The sequence below is a fragment of the Anomaloglossus baeobatrachus genome, chromosome 3, assembly GCF_048569485.1.
Source record: "Anomaloglossus baeobatrachus isolate aAnoBae1 chromosome 3, aAnoBae1.hap1, whole genome shotgun sequence".
NCBI classification, from domain to species: Eukaryota; Metazoa; Chordata; class Amphibia; order Anura; family Aromobatidae; genus Anomaloglossus; species Anomaloglossus baeobatrachus.
Genome location: NC_134355.1, coordinates 297,094,281 through 297,113,571, shown reverse-complemented (window position 1 = coordinate 297,113,571; position 19,291 = coordinate 297,094,281). Strand labels below are relative to the sequence as shown.

At 41.5% G+C, this 19,291-nt stretch overlaps 1 protein-coding gene across 1 annotated transcript in view; it reads left to right on the top strand.

Moving 5' to 3' along the window:
* The window catches only part of NKAIN2 (sodium/potassium transporting ATPase interacting 2), a 1,481,925-nt gene that overhangs the window by 1,059,267 nt on the left and 403,367 nt on the right, over positions 1-19,291 (top strand). The window contains exon 4 of the mRNA XM_075339944.1: positions 9,472-9,672. Coding sequence (XP_075196059.1) covers positions 9,472-9,672 — 201 coding nt within the window. The remainder of the gene's footprint in view (positions 1-9,471; positions 9,673-19,291) is intronic.

Below are 19,291 nucleotides of genomic sequence, written 5' to 3'. Positions count from 1 at the left end.
CATGCATGCCACGCTCCCAAAGTTACCCCTTTGTGCTATGTGACCTAGTGCACGCTGTTCTTCTTTGCCATCATACATATAGGTAAATCCTTTTATGGCATTATGTGCGTATTTTTTTCCTTCACTATGGTCCCTAACATGAGATATGATTCTCTTCATCAAGGTCTGATTCTATAGCACCATTTACTATTATATTCAACACAGAATCCTTGTGCTAATACTTAGTGCCCTTGACGGTTAATATTGCCTCATCTGGGGATATGCGAACTTACGCAGGTACTATAATTCTCTATACATATAAAGAATATACATCAGAGAATAATTGCAAATATATCACATGTATATATTATGTCTGGCTAATGCATATCTTTCATTGTAGTGAAATACATATGAGACTTGATTCATTTCCATGACTACTAACCTCTTAGTCGAATGTCTACATGCATTTAATTTTGCACGGTGAGTGCTACATCTGATGGCCTTACATATCACTCTACATGCTTTTTCCTTCTTCAGCTTTTCTCATTTTCTTGTCTCTACCTTCCTGCTCTTTATTTCCTCCTTCCTCTTACCTCTTCTTTCTTTCTTTTTCTTTTTTTATTTTTTTTATTTTTCTTTCTTTATCCTCCCGCTTCTCCTTCCTCTCCTCCCTTTTTGCTCTGGTCGGACTTCCATAGATAAAGCTGGGATCACACCTTTACCACTGGCGTAATTCACAATATAATCATCCAGGTCCTAGAATGTGCACCATTTATTCACCATTATCTATTATTTTATGGACATATGGTGTCAGTCTCACTATATGTCACAATATGTTTCTACCGTTCCATTATATCCTTATCTTAAAAATGATGTTGGAAGGTATATGAATTTTTCTTTCTACTATGAATGTATTTTTGACTGTAACCTTTGTATATTTGTCAGATAATAGTCCATGTTGACGAAGGCCTGTGGCCGAAACGTCCATGTATGTTGGACCACATTCATTTTTTCTGAAAAGACATTCAAGAATTTATTGTATTAATAAAAAATATTTGCATACATTTTTTGCATCTTGCCTTTTTCTGGGAGTTGTAGTGTGCCGGGGTTATCTTTTTTCTATGTTTATGGCCTGCAACACACATCTGTTTAAAACGTGCGTGTTTGGTCCGTTTCCATACATACCGGAGATACGACCAAACGTGCACATATGTTTTTTTATGTTTAAAGGCACACGTGCGTGTTATTTTATCTTCCGTGTGTTCGTGTTCGTCACACGTTTTTTGCTCCGTTTGGCACGGAAGCATGTTCGTTTTTGGGACGGAGCACGCACACACGGAAATAATGTTAGCCTATGGGAGTCCAAATAAAACGTTCCTTACACGGATGTGTGGTTATGTTGTCCGTGAGAAATGTCCGTGTGTGATGCAAAATGTCGTTACTACATGTCGGAAGACAGAGAAGCGGGATGAGAATGAACTCGGGTGAACTTCACTTGACTTCATTGTCATGCCGCGGCTCTGTCTGTGTGCCGTGTACTGATTAGCGGTCACCTGTGAAGGATTCACCGGTGACCACTAATCCCCCGAGTGACTGAAGTTTCCCCCCCTCTCTCATACTCACCGATCTCCGATCACCGGCGCGGCGCTGCACGGCGTTCACATTGCTCCGGCGGCTTTTTCTAATTTGAAAAAGCCGGCCACTCATTAAACAATCTCGTATTCCCTTCTTTCCGCGCCCACCGGCGCCTATGATTGGTTGCAGTGAGACACGCCCCCATGCTGAGTGACAGCTGTCTCACTGCACCCAATCACAGCAGCCGGTGGGCGTGTCACTATAAATAAATAAATAAATAAATAATTAAAAAAACCGGCGTGTGGTCCCCCCCTATTTTAATACCAGCCAGATAAAGCCATACGGCTGCAGGCTGGTATTCTCAGGATGGGGAGCCCCACATTATGGGGAGCCCCCCAGCCTAACAATATCAGCCAGCAGACGCCCAGAATTGCCGCATACATTAGATACGACAGTTCTGGAACTGTACCCGGCTCTTCCCGATTTGCCATGGTGCGTTGGCAAATTGGGGTAATAAGGAGTTAATGGCAGCCCATAGCTACCACTAAATCCTAGATTAATCATGTCTGGCGTCTCCCCCAGATACCTTCCATGATTAATCTGTAAGTTACGGTAAATAAACACACACACCTGAAAAATCCTTTATTAGAAATAAAAAACACTAACACATTCCCTGGTTCACCAATTTAATCAGCCCGACAAAGCCCTCTATGTCCGGCGTAATCCAGGATGGTCCAGTGTCTCTTTCAGCTCTGCTGCATGAAGGTGACCGGAGCAGCAGAAGACACCGCCGCTCCTGTCACCTCCACGCAGCAAATGAAGAGAGCCGCGTGATCAGCTGAGCTGTCACTGAGGTTACCCGCTGTCACTGGATCCAGCGGTGGCCACGAGTATTCTCAGTGACAGCTCAGCTGATCACGCGGCTCTCTTCATTTGCTGCGTGGAGCTGACAGGAGCGGATGTGTCTGCTGCTGCTCCAGTCACCTTCATGCAGCAGAGCTGGAAGCGACGCTGGACCATCCTGGATTACGCCGGACATGGAGGGCTTTTTCGATCTGATTAAATTGGTGAACCAGGAAATGTGTTAGTGTTTTTTATTTCTAATAAAGGATTTTTCAGGTGTGTGTGTTTATTTACCGTAACTTACAGATTAATCATGGAAGGTATCTCGTGGAGACGCCTGACATGATTAATCTAGGATTTAGTGACAGCTATGGGCTGCCATTAATTCCTTATTACCCTGATTTGCCAACGCACCAGGGAAAATCAGGAAGAGCCGGGTACAGTTCCAGAACTGTCGCATGTGGGGCTCCCCATCCTGAGAATACCAGCCTGCAGCTGTATGGCTTTATCTGGCTGGTATTAAAATAGGGGGGGACCGCACGCCGTTTTTTTTAATTATTTATTTATTTATTTTACTGCACAGTATAGACACGCATGATTGGTTGCAGTGAGACACGCCCACACACTGAGTGACAGCTGTGTCACTGCACCCAATCATATTTGCCGGTGGGCGGGGAAAGCAGGGAATACGAGATTGATTAATGAGCGGCCGGCTTTTTCAAAAGAGTAAAAGCCGCCGGAGTTTAGAGAACAGCCGTGCAGCGCCGCGCCGGTGATCGGGGAACGGTGAGGATGCGAGAGTGGTACTCCATTCAGTCACTCTGGTGATTAGTGGTCACCAGTGAGTCCTTCACGGGTGACCGCTAATCAGGATGCGACACAGACAGAGCCGCGGTATGAGGATGAAGTTGGGTGAAGTTCACCCGAGTTCATTCTCAGCGCGCGACTCTGTCTGCTGTCAGCTGGCATGTATCAATGACATTTAACATCACACACACACACACGTCAGTTAAGTTTCACACGCACACATGGCCATTCCACACGCACACGTGGTTACCATACGCCGGACACACAGCCACCACACGTGCGTTATTTACGGAGCAAAAAACAGATTATGGACATGAAAAACGGCTTGTATTAGACATGTGTGCTTATCAAGGACGTGTGTTTTAGGCCTATGACAGTGTTATCATTTAGAAGGGCTCTAGCAATGTTCGTCCTGTTTCTTCTTGCACAATGGATCCTATATAGTTCTACTGCTGTGTTGGTGCCCTTCTCTGGCCTTGTCCGATTCTTCACCTGTAAAAGTTTGTGTCATTGGATTTGCTCCATTCTCTTGAGACTGTGCTTTAAAACACAGCAGTATCCGATCTGTGTAACTTGAATGGCTGCAGGTATCACCTAATGTTGTCAGTAGTAATGGCACTAACAAAATACAATACTGGAGGACAATCAGTTAGGAAAGATAAAAAGAGAATAATTGTGGCCATCGGCTGAACAAAATACATTTTATTTTTTTTATTTTTGGCATTGCTCTCAGTGGAATCTGTGTCTCTTTTATTTGCACCAAAGAAGGTGAAAAAGATTCTCAATTTCTAAGGTTTTCTAATCAGACCGATTTATATCCCTGAAATTTAAGACGTACCTCAGTTGGGTTTATACTGTGATTTGAAAGTGTAAGTAATTCTTAATTGTTCTCTTACTTTTTAGCAATTAATCTTTGGATGATAGCAAACAATTAGTTTGCAAATCAAAAAGGAAAAAAAGTTGCAAAAAATATTTTTACATTTCACAGAAGAAATTCCATTAAACATATAACCTGTATTATGTATGTAAACAAAACCAATAACCATAACCATCAAACGATCCTGACTTCAGTGAATAAGATAGGGAAAACAACAAAGCTAATTATTTAGGCAGTCTTTTATACCAAACTGCTCCTTCATATAAGAACACTCAAATATTTGTACTGTTTCTACCCTACACATAAGTATGATCTGTAAGAAGGGTAATTCTATAACTCAAAAGCAATATTAATCAATTGTTTAGATGACAAGTTCTGATAACCGACTTGCAGAACCATATGTAATTAAAGTGTAAAGATACATACCATAGGTAAACCATGAATATGCACCCAACAATTAATTTATATATATATATATATATATATATATATATATATATATACTAGAAGGTAGCCCGATTCTAACGCATCAGGTATTCTAGAATTTACGTATTGTGTAGTTAATGTATGATTTTTGTTATATATATATATATATATATATAAATTAATTGTTGCGTGCATATTCATGGTTTACCTATGGTATGTATCTTTACACTTTAATTACATATGGTAATATATAGATGTTGTGTGTAGTTGCCAAGTGTTTGTGTAGGGCGCTGTAAATGTTCTGGGTGTTGTCTGGGTGGTGGGGTGTGAGAGCGGTGTTGTTTGTGTGTTGGGTTGTGTGTTGCATTGTTTGTGGAGCGCTGTGTGTCTGTAGCGTTGTGTGTGTGTGGTGCTGTGTGTGTTGCACGGTTTGTGTGGGTGTGTGTGTGTGTGTGGGTGGGTGTGTATGTGTGTGGGGTGCGTGTGTGTGTTTTGAGGGAGGTATGTTTTGTGCAATGTGTGTGTTGCGCGGTATGTGCATATATTTGTGTGTGCCGCGGTGTTTGTGTGTTGTGTGTGTGCGCGGCGTTGTCTGTGTGTGTGTGGGTGTCTGTGTAGGGTGGTGTTTGTGGTTCCCAGTGTGTGTGTGGTGTGTTCTGCGGTGCGTGTGTGGCGGTGTATGTGGTGTGTGTGTGTGTTTTGTGGGGAGGTGTGCACCCCCCATCGTGGTCCACCCCCCATGCTGCACCCCCATTGTGCTCCTTCCCCCATGCTGCGCACCCCCATCGTGCTCCATCCCCCATGCTGCGCACCCCCCATCGTGCTCCATCCCCCATGCTGCGCACCCCCATCATGCTCTATCCCCCATGCTGCACACCCCCCATCATGTTTCATCCCCCCATTCTGGGCACCCCCCATCTTGGTCCAGCCTCCATCGTGCTCCATCCCCCATGCTGCACTCCCCATCGTGCTTCATCCCCCATGCTGCGCACCCCCATCATGCTCCATCCCCCATGCTGCACCCCCTATCATGCTCCATCCCCCATGCTGCACCCCCATTGTGCTCCATCCCCCATGCTGCACTCCCCATCGTGCTCCATCCCCCATGCTGCGCACCCCCCATCGTGCTCCATCCCCCATGCTGCGCACCCCCCATCGTGTTTCATCCCCCCATTCTGGGCACCCCCCATCGTGGTCCACCCCCATGCTGCACCTCCCATCGTGCTCCATCCCCCATGCTGCACCCCCCATTGTGCTCCATCACCCATGCTGCACTCCCCATCGTGCTCCATCCCCCATGCTGCGCAACCCCCATCGTGCTCCATCCCCCATGCTGCGCACCCCCCATCGTGTTTCATCCCCCCATTCTGGGCACCCCCCATCGTGGTCCACACCCCATGCTGCACCCCCCATCGTGCTCCATCCCCCATGCTGCACCCCCCATCGTGCTCCATCACCCATGCTGCACTCCCCATCGTGCTCCATCCCCCGTGCTGCGCACCCCCCATCGTGCTCCATCCCCCATGCTGCGCACCCCCCATCGTGTTTCATCCCCCCATTATGGGCACCAGCCATTGTGCTCCATCCCCCATGCTGCACCCCCCATCGTGCTCCATCCCCCATGCTGCGAACCCCTCAGAGCGGGGAGGATTATAATAGGAGTATAATGGGAGGAGTAGTCCTGGGGAAAGAGGAGTATAATGGGAGGAGTTGTCCTGGGGGGAGGTGTACAGGTGCCCAACGTGTGCGGGGGGCGTGGCCGGGCGGGCATAGTGTGAGGGGGCGTGGCCGAGCGGGCATAGTGTGAGGGGGCGTGGCCTAGCGGGCATAGTGTGAGGGGGCATGGCCTAGTGGGCATAGTGTGAGGGGGCGTGGCCTAGCGGGCCTAGTGTGAGGGGGCGTGGCCTAGCGGGCATCACATCCGGGGGCGTGGCCTAGCGGGCATTGCGTCCGGGGGCGTGGCCTAGCGGGCATCACGTGCGGGGGGTGTGGCTTAGCGGGCATCGCATGCGGGGGGCGTGGCCTAGCGGGCATCGTGTGCGGGGGCGGGCCTGGCCAAATGGTTAATCCATGCGGGGGGCAGGGCCAGGCCGAGCCAAGCAGCCAATCCTTGTGGAGGGGCGGGGCCAGGCCGAGCCCAGCAGCCAATCCGACGGTTGTTACTGTAAGGACACTGTCACGGTGACACAATGTCACGGTGACACAATTTTGGAGCAAGACAGACAGACAGACAGACAGAATAAGGCAATTATATATATAGATATATATATATATACAGAGAGAGAGAGAGATGGATAGATAGATAGATAGTTAGATAGGTAGATAGATAGACATACAGTAAACGTATCCCTCAATTACTGACAAAAGAAACAAAGGATAAAAAAATTTTTCTTCCTTTACAGATAAATCCTTTGTTGTGCCGAATAGTCGAAATGGTCAGGCAGATGATGTATAAATATAAAGTCAAGGTGAGCAAGGTTATATATAGATCATAGGTCATCAACTAATATGCTGGTGCAGAGATAATGGCATACAAAAATATAATGATATCCCTATAAAATCCTGAACAAAAGTATCTTTTTCTAACTGAAGGTTAGTGCCTTATCTCTGAAATTAAATGGCACCCTTCATAACTATCACACTAGTGAAATGACACAATAAAAAAAAATATAATACACATATATCGAGTATTCGGTATCAATTGCTTCATACTATATTATTTCAGACATCATATACCCAAAGAAAAGAGACATAAAGAATGGATGTACAGGTATATAATATCAGGTAAATGAGTGACTCCTCTGACCTTTGGCCTGGGACAGCTCATAGAGTCCCATGGCTTTCAGTATCATCTCTACGCTGATGATACGCAGATCTACCTCTCTGGACCTGACATCCCCTCCTTACTAACCAGAATCCCACAATGTCTGTCTGCTATTTCATCCTTTGTCTCTGCTCGATTCTTAAAATTGAACATGGACAAAACAGAATTCATTGTCTTTCCTCCTCATCACTCAATTCCCCCACCTGACATATCCATCAATGTCAATGGCTGCCCACTCTCTCCGGCCACACGTGCTCGCTGCCTGGGAGTAATCCTATCAATAAAGGTGAATCATGGTCTGATAGAGTGCTAAGGAGGCCACAAAATTGTTTAGTAAGTTTTATTTGTTTTATCAAAGCCACAACGCGTTCGGATATACACAATATCTTCGTCAGGTGGATATCCACCACCTACTGTATCCTCACCTATTCCTTGTAGACTGTGAGCCCTCGCGGGAGGGATCTCTATCCTCCTGTACCAGTCTGTCCCTTGTATTGTTTATGATTATTGTACTTGTCCCTATTATGTATACCCCTTTCACATGTAAAGCGCAATGGAATTGATGGCGCTATAATAATAAATAATAATAATAATATGTTTAACCTCAAAAAATATCTTATACCTTGTGTCTACATGTTTTCCCCTTGAGAATAGTTGATTCACCAAGAGACCGATGGCAGTGGCCAAAAAGAATTACCTATATTATTACTTTCTAAAAGATAGAAGGAGAAACCAAAGGTTGCTGCATTGGTTGATTAATATGTCATCAAGGGGAATGGCTGAAGTTCAGGTTCGGCGGGTTCAGCCATACTTTAGATAATGTTCAGTTCAGGACCCGAACTTGACCTGAACCCCATTGGAAGTCACTGGGCACTTCGGCTCTCCACCCACATACAGCCAGCAATAAATGGATCATTTCTGGGGGAGGGAGGGCATATTTTTTTTTTTTTAGCACACTACATTTGATAACTCTGTCCTTACCCCGAGTGAGAGTTATTCAAACACTGCATATGGCTTGCATTGAGCCGAGCACCAAGTGTTCCCGAGCACAGCGATGCTCAATTAAGTGGTTAGCATATGTACAGCACCCAAACTTTGAACTTGGACACTGACTTTTTATGTAAAATCTGTGTTCGGTACGAACACCGAACTTTACTGTTCAGATTCGCTCAACTCTACTTGTGATGCTTTAGGAAAGGATATATAATTTGATGGCCAATACTTTATAACGCCATATAAAAAATGGATGCATACAAAAAAGTAAGGCCACACTCAACTTGTACAGTCATAATATTTCTGTGCTCAAAAGTTTTTACTCTGTGTAAACATTTTACTACTAAAAATGGCAATTTCTCTCGATTTTTTGTTTACAAGGAAAGTTGACGTTTTAACCTTTGATTAGATGAGTGTTTTTTTCTATACATTTTTTCTATACATTTTTGTCTTCTTTGCTTGTCCTCTTGATTCATCCTCATTCCAAGATTGGAGGTATAAGATGGCTAGCTTTAAAACAAAAACATGATTTCACGATACTCTATCAGAAGATGTTTGTGTTATTGTCTAATTGTGGCCAAACCATGTTGAATCTGTAGTAAGAGAAATTTGAGTCTCTTATGGAATTATTGCAAATTTACAGGTGGACACATATGTAGAAAACTAAATATAGAATTATTTCTTTGGCAAACAAAAGATAGGGGATAGATACAAGGACGTATCAGTGAAGAATCAGACTACACAAGGTTTGTTTGTAATCTGTATCCATGGAGGCACACTGGTCTATACAGTGTTCTTCCAAGGGAGCTGTAGACATTTAAGACAAAAAAAATGTAATCAAGACTATGCATAAAGTTTTTTATTTTTGATGCCATGTGTCCTTTTTGAAACACAGTAAAACATCAACATAAGATCATCCCATAAAGAAAATGTTACTTATTTTTTTCGTTAACATTTTTTGTGGCCCCTTCAAAAAGATTTGAATGTAAATTTACTTGGAACTTTAGTTTATGTCAACTTTATATTATAGACTTGTATGATATATTTATAGAAATATCAATATCATTCAATACTTGTCTTTGCATTGAAATATTGTACCATATATTTATTTAGTGTAGAAAACTAAATTTATATTTTTTTCTTATAGGAAAGAGACCTTATTTTAACATTTAATGTATCAATGCATCGTTCATGGTGGATGGAAAATGGGCCAGGATGCATGGTAACCTCAGTAACTCCTGCTCCAGATTGGGCGCCAGAAGATCATCGCTACATTACTATATCAGAGTGCTTCCTAGAGTACCAGTATATAGAAGTAGCACACAGCTCTCTTCAGATCTTTTTTGCAGTAAGTACATTTCTTTGTTTTTGTGATATACACAGGACTTACCATCTTCTTCAACAAGATAATATACTAGATAAACAAAATGTGAAGTATATTAGATGTGAAAAGTGCACAAAACCTGATAGTTTAGAGCGATCTATATATTTTGTAATTACTGTAGATTCACTATAGTCTTTCTAGGATCATTCACAGTTAAAGGGAACCTGTCACCAGATTTGGGCCCTATTTGCTGTGGCCACCACCAGTGGGCTCTTATACAGCATTCTAACATGTGTATATAAGACCCCAAGCTGCTGTGAAGAAAATAAAAAACACTTTATAATACTCTCCTAAGGGGTCGGTGCGATGCAAACGGGTCAGATGGGTGGTGCCGTTCTCCAGGACTGGCACCTCCCATTTCAGCCATCTTTGTCCTCCTTCTTCTGAAGCTGGCGTGCATGACAACTCCTACGTCATACACCCTTGCCGGCATTGAGGTCCTGGGCAGGCACAGTTTGATCTGCCCTCAGCAGGGCAGATCAAAGTATTGTAGTGTGCTTGCGCAGGAACTCAATACCGGCCTGTGTGCATGACGTAGGATGCGTACTGCACCCGTGTTTCAGAAAAAGTAGGACTAAGATGTCTGAAAGAGGAGGCGCTGGTCCCGGAGAACAGCGCCACCCATCTGACCAGTTTGCACCACACCGACCCCCTAGGTGAGTATTATAAAGTATTTTTTATGTTTTACACAGTGGCCTGGGCTCTTATATACAGCATGTTAGAATCCTGTATATGAGAGCCTACTGGTGGTGGCCGCAGCTTATAGTCACCAAATATGGTGACAGGTTCCCTTTAAGTAATTCTTACTTTGGGTGTGAAAATTAGAAGTATTTCACATAGTGACAAGAACAGAATGTGCAAATTTACAGAAGATGTTTTAGCCAGTCATGCTGCAACAAGATCATCAATATAATAAATGTGCCCTGGTTCCACATTGGTGTAATTTCTTAACTCACCATATTTTCAATATACTGTAGGAATCCATTATTTAGAAATAGATTGACTGGACAACACAAGATGTTTCATAGTCTCATTTAATAAGATATTATCAGTTTTACATGGTATATGTAGAAAATATCCACCAATTTTACAAAAAAAAACCCCTTCAATCTACTTTGCCTGCAGTGGTGTGCCTAAAGCCCGCTTTACACGCTGCAATATATCTTACAATGTGTCGGCGGGGTCACGTCGTAAGTGACGCACATCCGGCATTGTAAGTTACATTGCAGTGTGTGACAGGTACGTGCGATTGAACGTTAAAACGTTCATCGCATACACATCGTACCTGCCTCTAGACTTGCACGTCGGGTTGTTCATCGTACCCGGGGTAGCACACATTGCAGTGTGTGACACCCCGGGAACGATGAACAGATCTTACCTACGTCCTGCGGCTCCCGCCCAGCAATGCGGAAGGAAGGAGGTGGGCGGAATGTTTACGTCCCGCTCAGCTCCGCCCCTCCGCTTCTATTGGCTGGCTGCCGCGTGATGTCGATGTGACGCCAAACGTCCCTCCCACTCCAGGAAGTGAATGTTCGCCGCCCACATCGAGGTCGTATGGATGGGTAAGTATGTGTGACAGGGTTTACTCGTATGTGCGGCACGTTCAACAAATTGAACGTGCCACAAATACGATGGGGGCATTGCAAATCGCATATGAAATCGTATGCAAAATTGCAATGTGTAAAGCAGGCTTTAGTTTACAAATAATATAAGGGCCATGTACCTGAATAGGTTCTTACGCTCAGTTCTAAAACAGTGGTTCATAGTTATAAAAGGGATATTTTAGATTCATTAAATCTTGTAAGCCAAATAACTGGTGTAAAATGCCTTGAAAAATTGCCATTTTTTTTGTGCAATGTGAAGGTGGTGACTTTTGGCATTTGACAAAATGGGTGGCGCTGGTGAGGACCCAGGGCAGGCTATGGCCACCTGTCAAATTCTGCAAAGGTTTCCTGTGTTTCTAATGCCAGAAATGCTTGTCTAGCCTCTGACTGAAGAAGCATTTTGGGCAAGGTGCATGGAGGTGCACACCATTGAGAAAAGCACCAATTTCTTTACGCGTTAGTGAATTTGGCACATCGTACTCCTGTGAGCCCTTTGGCAAGACTGGCAGGCATAATGCCATCCTTAACCTCTTAAGCTCCTGGGCGTTTTGCGTTTTTCCATTTTTTTCCTTTCTTTCTTCCGAGAACCGTAACTTTTTTATTTTTCCGTCAATCCTGCCATATAAGGGCTTGTTTTTTGCGGGACGAGTTGTAGTTTTTAATGAATCCATAAGTTTTACCATATATTGTACTGGAAAACAGCAAAAAAATTTCAAGTGTGAAAAAACTGCAAAAAAGTGTGATCACACAATAGTTTTTGGGAAATTGTATTCACCATGTTCACTATATGGTAAAACTGATGTGTCGCTGTGATGCCTGAGGTTGGTAAGAGTTTGGAGACACCAAACATGTATAGGTTTACTTGAATCTAAGGGGTTAAAAAAATTCAGAAACCTTTCCAAAAAAGGTAGCGCACGTTTTGTGCCATTTTCCGAAACTCGTAGCGTTTTCATTTTTTGGTATCTATGGCTCATTGACAGCTTATTTTTGGCATCTCGAGCTAATGTTTTTAACTGTACCATTTTTGCGTGGATGCTACATTTTGATCGCCTGTTATTGCATTTTGCGCAAAATTTGTGGCAACCAAAAAACGTAATTTTGGCATTTGGAATTTTTTTTGTCGCTACGCCGTTTACCAATCAAATTAATTGATGTTATATTTTGATAGATCAGCATTTCTGAACGTGTTGATACCAAATATATGTATATTTTTTATTTTTTTAACCCTTTAATTTTCAATGGGGTGAAAGGGGGGGTGATTTGAACTTTTAGATTTTTTATTTTTTTTTAATTTTTTAAAACTTTTTTTAACTTTTTTTTATGTTACTAGATCCCCTTGGGGACTATAACAATCAGCTGTCTGATCGCTCTTTCATGTCTCCAGATCACAGCTACAGAGCTGAGATCTGTAGATATGCTGCTTTACTCTCTATGCCGTCACTATGCTGGCATTGAGAGCAAGTGACTCATGTTAGCTACAGGCGCCATCACATGACCCTGTGCTACCATGGCAACCACCAGAAGTCACTGGATCACATCACGTGACTTCAAATGGGGGCGGGGTAAGTTATCCTAATGGCGGCGCGCATATACATCTCACTGCCAGATTTTGGCAGCGAGATGTAAGGAGTTAATAGACGCGGGTAGAACGCGATTCCACTAGCGACTAGCAGGCACACATGTCAGCTGTTGAAATCAGCTGATATGTGTGCGGATCGCTGCAGTCTGCCCTCGGCAGGGGGCGGGGATTAACCTCACACGATCCATGACGTACCCAGTATGTCATGGGTCACTAAGGGGTTAAAGAGGTGATCCATGACAAATCATAGTCGCCACATTGGTGTAAAGCTGTGACAGAAGGTGTTATCTTAATACCGTCTATTGTCCATTGTGCCTGTTAGCGGCGCTATCACTGTGCTCTCATCCTCATCACGTGACCCGGGCTGCGATGACCTCTCATGTCTGGTGATTTACAACAACTTCCAGAATTGGAAGTTGATCTGGCACCACCAAATTGGGACACAGTTTCTTTGAGTGACTGGGCTGTGGGTGGAGTTTCACTCATGTGACAGCCCATCATGTTGGGTGTTCTCTCCCTTAACACAGAGAGCCACACACACGAGTGATGCTGGGCTGTGATGTGTTGTGAAACTCTGCCCACAGCCCAGTCACTCCAGTTACGGAAATTAACATGACATCACCGGACATCAGAGGTCACTACAGCCTGGGTCACGTGATGAGGGATGAGTGGACAGCAATAGAGCTGCTATCAGGTAGAATGGACAACAGAAGGTAGTTAGAAAATGCCTTTTGTCACAGCTTTACACCGATGTGGCCAGTATGCTTTGAAGTGAACCACCCCTTGGATTTGCCCAATGGTGTTTATGGTATCATGTATATTGATTAATTTACTTATTATTATGGTAAAGTAATAGCTGAAAATTAAGACATTTTCACATTAATGCACTGGATCTTTTACAAAAGTAGTAACACATTGTAAAGCTGTGTTACACAACACATTTTTTTTCAGATAATGTAGTAGTTCATTAATGTGATAATCACAATATAAAATATTTGTAGTGAGCATGAACCCGGTTGATAATTACCCTGCCAAGACTACATAACCCAAGTTCTTGTCTTTGGCTTGTTCATGTAACTCTGCTACGGTCATTATACTATTATTACATGCCTTTAGCTGTGAGTTTAATTAGCAAAGAAAATACCTATTCAAAGGCGTTATTACTATCATCAATGGGCTTTCCAGTTTTCTAGTTCAGGGATTATTCCACTTAACAAGCAGCTACATCCTAGTGCATGTGCCAAAAGATGCTCAGTAGCCACTTTCCCTAGAAATAAACAATAACATATTAACGCGGTCATTGGACTTCATTCAGAGCTAGTTTTCCTTCACTTTTGCTTCACTCTGATATACCTGCTTTTCACAACAATTGTTTCCTGTACAATTTTAGCAGAAATAATGTCAAATGAATGTGCAAGGAATGGATCTGGTATTTTCAGTGTGTGATCAGTAATGAATTCTGTTTGCATTACCAGTTATATAATAGAACATTTTAATAAGCTAAGTTTTTATTTATTATATATGTAAAAAAAGAAGTTAAAAATCACTTTTCATCTCTTAATGATTCTCTATAGGCAAATAATTTCCAATTTTCTCAAACCTGAGTTGGTTGTTGTCGTAAACCCATATATACCTCTAATATGAAGCGTATGAAAGCATTTCATGTTGTGTATGGAGTATTTTATTCTTGAAGCAATTCATTTACAGAGAGCAAATCTATACTACTTGATACTGAACACTATACAGTAGCAAACAGTGTACCTAAAGGCTATATACTGTGAAGCCACAATGACTTTAATTGTAAAATTGCAACCTCCAGCCCATCGGTCTGCAATGTGCATAAGACCATCTAATTGAATTTACTGTTATTATATTTGCTTAAAGGGAGCCTATCATTATCATGATTTATTGTTTAAATTAGGTCTTTATGTTAAATATATTTACTTTTAAAAATTGCAATGATTTTATTTTTTGCATATCACAATCTGTATTAAAAATAAAAATATAGAAATCTTGCATTTTTCACATTGGCCACTGTTTTTTTTTTCGACTTTAGCTTCCTGTTGTTTCAGGAAACAACACATGTACATTACCCACAATGAACTGGTCTTAACACCTTGTCTTATGTATTGAGACATTTAAAGGCATTATTTTGGACTTTTATTATTTTTGTATGTAGGGCTAAGTACTAACAAGCAGGTAATTGTTAACTACCTGCCTGTTCTGTAAAGGGACAATCTCAGCCCTTGCTTGTTTTCACTTCTCATCAACAGAACAGTATATTATCTTCTAGTCTGCTCTTTGGATGGGGCATCATACTGATTGGCAGACTGTTTAGGCAGCAGGGAACCACCAGCTAATCAGGATTATATTGAAAGAGATGCCCTGTCAGCAGAACTGAAGAGAAGATACAACTCTGTTGATTTGACATCAGCAGAAGCCACAAAAACGACGGCAGTTTGTCCATGACTGCTCTAAATCGTCAGAGATCGGATCCAATGACTCTAGATTCCATTTTTTATGGGAGAATTCACAAATAACCTATTAGATTATATTAATAAATTGTCTTGAATGGGCAGTGATAATAGCAATGAATAGGACTCTAAACTTCAACTTTAAAAAAAAATCCTGAATGTTTAAGGGGTTATGTGCTTCGAGTGGCTCTAATGTAAAGGCAAATCTAAAAAAAATACTTTATTCAAAGCAATACAATCCAGATACAAATAGTTAAAAATGTTTAAAAACACATAGTAATATAGCCCCCTATGACATAACTAAGGGGTGAAAACTAATGCTCCATAGCATAAAAACAAATAATAATAATCAGGCTAGAAACAAGTATATAATAATATGGGTATGGTCACAAAATATAAATACCATTGAAGATATAAGCAATCATTGTAGCAAAAGGCTAAGTAGATATAGTCTATAAGAAAAATAAGGCCTGAAATTATAGAAAAAAATCATAAAGAAGTTATATAAATATTTTGTCAAGAATAGATGTGTGACCTGAAAATATTGGTAAATAATTCCCAGTGAAGGAAACAAGAAAGAAAAAATAGGGAGAGGTTGATATATAGATCAATAAATTAACCCTTGTAAAAACCTGTAAACAAAAGATTCTCATTGATGCCATTGGGAAATACGCTATTTAGTTTGTAGATCCAACAGGACTCCAAACTTAAAAAAGTAGAGTTAATGTTACCACCAGTAATCTTACTTGAAATACAGTCCAATCCAGTGACGGTTGTACCGCTTATCTGGCATTTGGGATGGCGTAGAAAATGGGTAGCTCCTGAGGATAGTGTCTTTCCTTATTTTTCATGTTTTTCAGCTAAGGTAATATTTGAACAATTTTACTGTATTGTTTTGCGTAATTCTTGTGTAATTTGTCCAACGTAGAGTTTCTTGCATGAAAAAGTGAGTAAATAGACCACGTTCCTGGTTCGGTGGTTGATGTATTTCTTCAGTAGATATTCCTTTTGGTCTGTGGGATTTGTTAAAACAGAAGTTGTAGGCATGAACTGACAGAGCATTCTCCACAAGCAAATGAGCCTGTGAGGTAGAGATCCCTACAATGCCTTATAGGGGGACATACAAAATGACTCCTGCTCAAATTATCCTTGAGGTTTCTAGCCCTGTTGGCCGTAGAAAGTGGTTTAAGAAGAATAATATGTTTTAATTTGGTTTCAGCAAACAAAATGCTCCAATGTTTCTTGAGAAGGTAATAAAGGTCCTCCCACTGGTTCTTGTAAGTAGTTACCAACCATACAGATGAGTTCTTGACTTTTATGTTAGGTTTCAGAAGAGTAGTCCTGTTCTTTTGTTGAGCACAAGTAAAGGCTTTAAAAATCTCCTTTTTGGAGTAGCTTCTAGCTTTAAATCGATCCATGAGAACCCCAGCATTGCGATGTAAAGTAGTGATAACTCATTGGCCCTGAAGACTGAGTATGATGTCCAATAAATCCATTGAAGAAATGGCAATTTACGATGTAAGACAAATATTCATGGAATTTTGGTTAAGTGTAGAAATTAATTCCAGGCTCAGATCTTCTTTGGCCTGTATAATTTTAGTTTTCTTCAAGGAGATCAAAAAGATCCCAAAAAAATGTGTCTTTCATCATCAGGTAATCCCTCCAAACAGAAGGTTCTTGATAGAGGTATTTAAAGGTCGAATTTCTTTCTGTATCCGATAGTTCATAAGATGAAACTTTGATAATCTGTCCATATTGCCTGTTCTTATATCATCTACCAATTTGTTTTGTTTTTGTGCTTGAAGTGAGGTATCTTGTGTTTGGGTGTTCTTTTACGATTTGCGACCACGGCATCTCGTTTTTCTTCCTGGTCGTTTGTGTCTATGAATAAAAAAAAACGCTTAAGGTACCTTCACCCATAGTGTAATGACAAAGATTAAGAGAACAAAAGAGTGAAAATGTATAGTAAGAAATCAAAGGTGGGCCCTCATCTAAGGCTGGGGTCACACATAGCGACGCACCAGCGATCCCACCAGCAATCCGACCTGGCAGGGATCATTGGTGCGTCGCTACATGGTCGCTGGTGAGCTGTCAATGAGGCAGATCTCACCAGCGACTAAGCCATCAGCCACCAGCGACTCGTGTAACGATGCTGCGCTTGGTAACCAGGGTAAATATCAGGTAACTAAGCAAAGCGCTTTGCTTGGTTACCAGATATTTACCCTGGTAACCAGCGTACACCACTTACAGGCTGCCAGTGCTGGCTCCCTGTATACGTAGCTAGGGTACACATCGGGTACTAAGCAAAGCGCTTTGCTTAGTTACCCAATATTTACCCTGGTTGCCAGCGTACGCTGCTTACACAGAGTCGGTGCTCATTGGTCTCCCACAGTCAAACATGCCGATGCGTGTTGCACAGCGGGAGACCAACTAGCAAAAACCGAACCAGAACAGTGTGTAACGATCAGCGATTTCACAGCAGTGGCCAGGTCACTGCTTAGTGTCACACACAACGAGATCGCTGATGAGGTCACTGATACGTCACAAAACCTGTGACTCAGCAGCGATATCGCTAGCGATCTTGCTATGTGAGAAGTACCCCTAAGACATAGGAAGAGACCAAGAGGAAGATAAAGGGATTCCCAGTCGCCACCACTTAGTTCTGCGCTGTGGACTAAACAATATAAGTAAGGAGAAAAGTGATGTGCACTAATAGCACCAGCAACTCAATAATAACAGAAAAAAAATAAAACCTGCATGTTGAAAAAAATATAAAATACTTACATAGTTACATAGTTACTTAGGTTGAAAAAAGACCTAGGTCCATCTAGTTCAACCTTCCTCCACCAGTTCTACATTTAGTCACTAAGTCATTTATAACCAACAATGTTTTGTGTACTGAGGAAATCATCCAGCCCTTTTTTAAAAGCTGTTATAGTATCTGCCATTACTACCTCTTGTGGTAGGGCATTCCACAGTCTGACCGCTCTAACTGTAAAGAACCCTTTCCTATTTAGGTTTCTGGAAAATACAAACCAGGCGTAAATGGTTAAAAACATTACAAAGTAAACAATAATATAACCCCTAATGATATGAATAATGGGTGAAAACCAATGCTCCCTAGCAGCCAAAAAATAATAATAATTAGGCTAGAAACAAGTATATAACATAAGCGGCTCATGCTCTTAGATGCATAAGGATATGAGTAAGAGAACCAGGATTAACGGGTAATCACACTATTCACCTTGAAGCTACCAAAGCTGCTACATTCATATATTACCTGCTATTCTACAAGGTTACCTTTCAGCTAATTTCTCTTAATCGATATTTTCTTCCTGTTGGATGCACATTTTTCCACCTAACTATATGTCCTTTTATCTAGTTATTTAATTAATAAAGGATTTAAGTTAATTAGAACACAAAAAGGCCTATAGATGAAGCAAAGAAAAGGTTCCATTGAAAAAGGCTCCTGTGGTTCAGTATTAATTACCATATATAATTAGGTTCCAGCAAACTTGACGTCTTACGAGATTGAAGTGTATTTGTTTGGTGAACTTATTTATTATATTTTCACTTCTTACACTGTAAAAGAACATAACAGCAGATTGTCAAAAAATGGCAGCTATTATAAATAGAAATAACCTTTTTGTAGCAAACACACTCTCAATCTTTTAGGTGTAAAGCATATGGATTGAACGTTTTCTACCTAGGACAGTTTCTTCTTAAAGTATGCAAGATGTTTTTTCATTTAATAGAAAAACATTTGATTTTATTCATTTGTTCATTTTATTATTTGTCTTTATAGGGGATAGAGTTCCTATTTTTGTGATAGAGCTCTAACCTTCTTCTCTTTATCATAGATCATTAGATTTAAAAGAAAACTCAAGGTAAAGTACAAATGCAGCCATACTGTAAGGCCTGAAGAG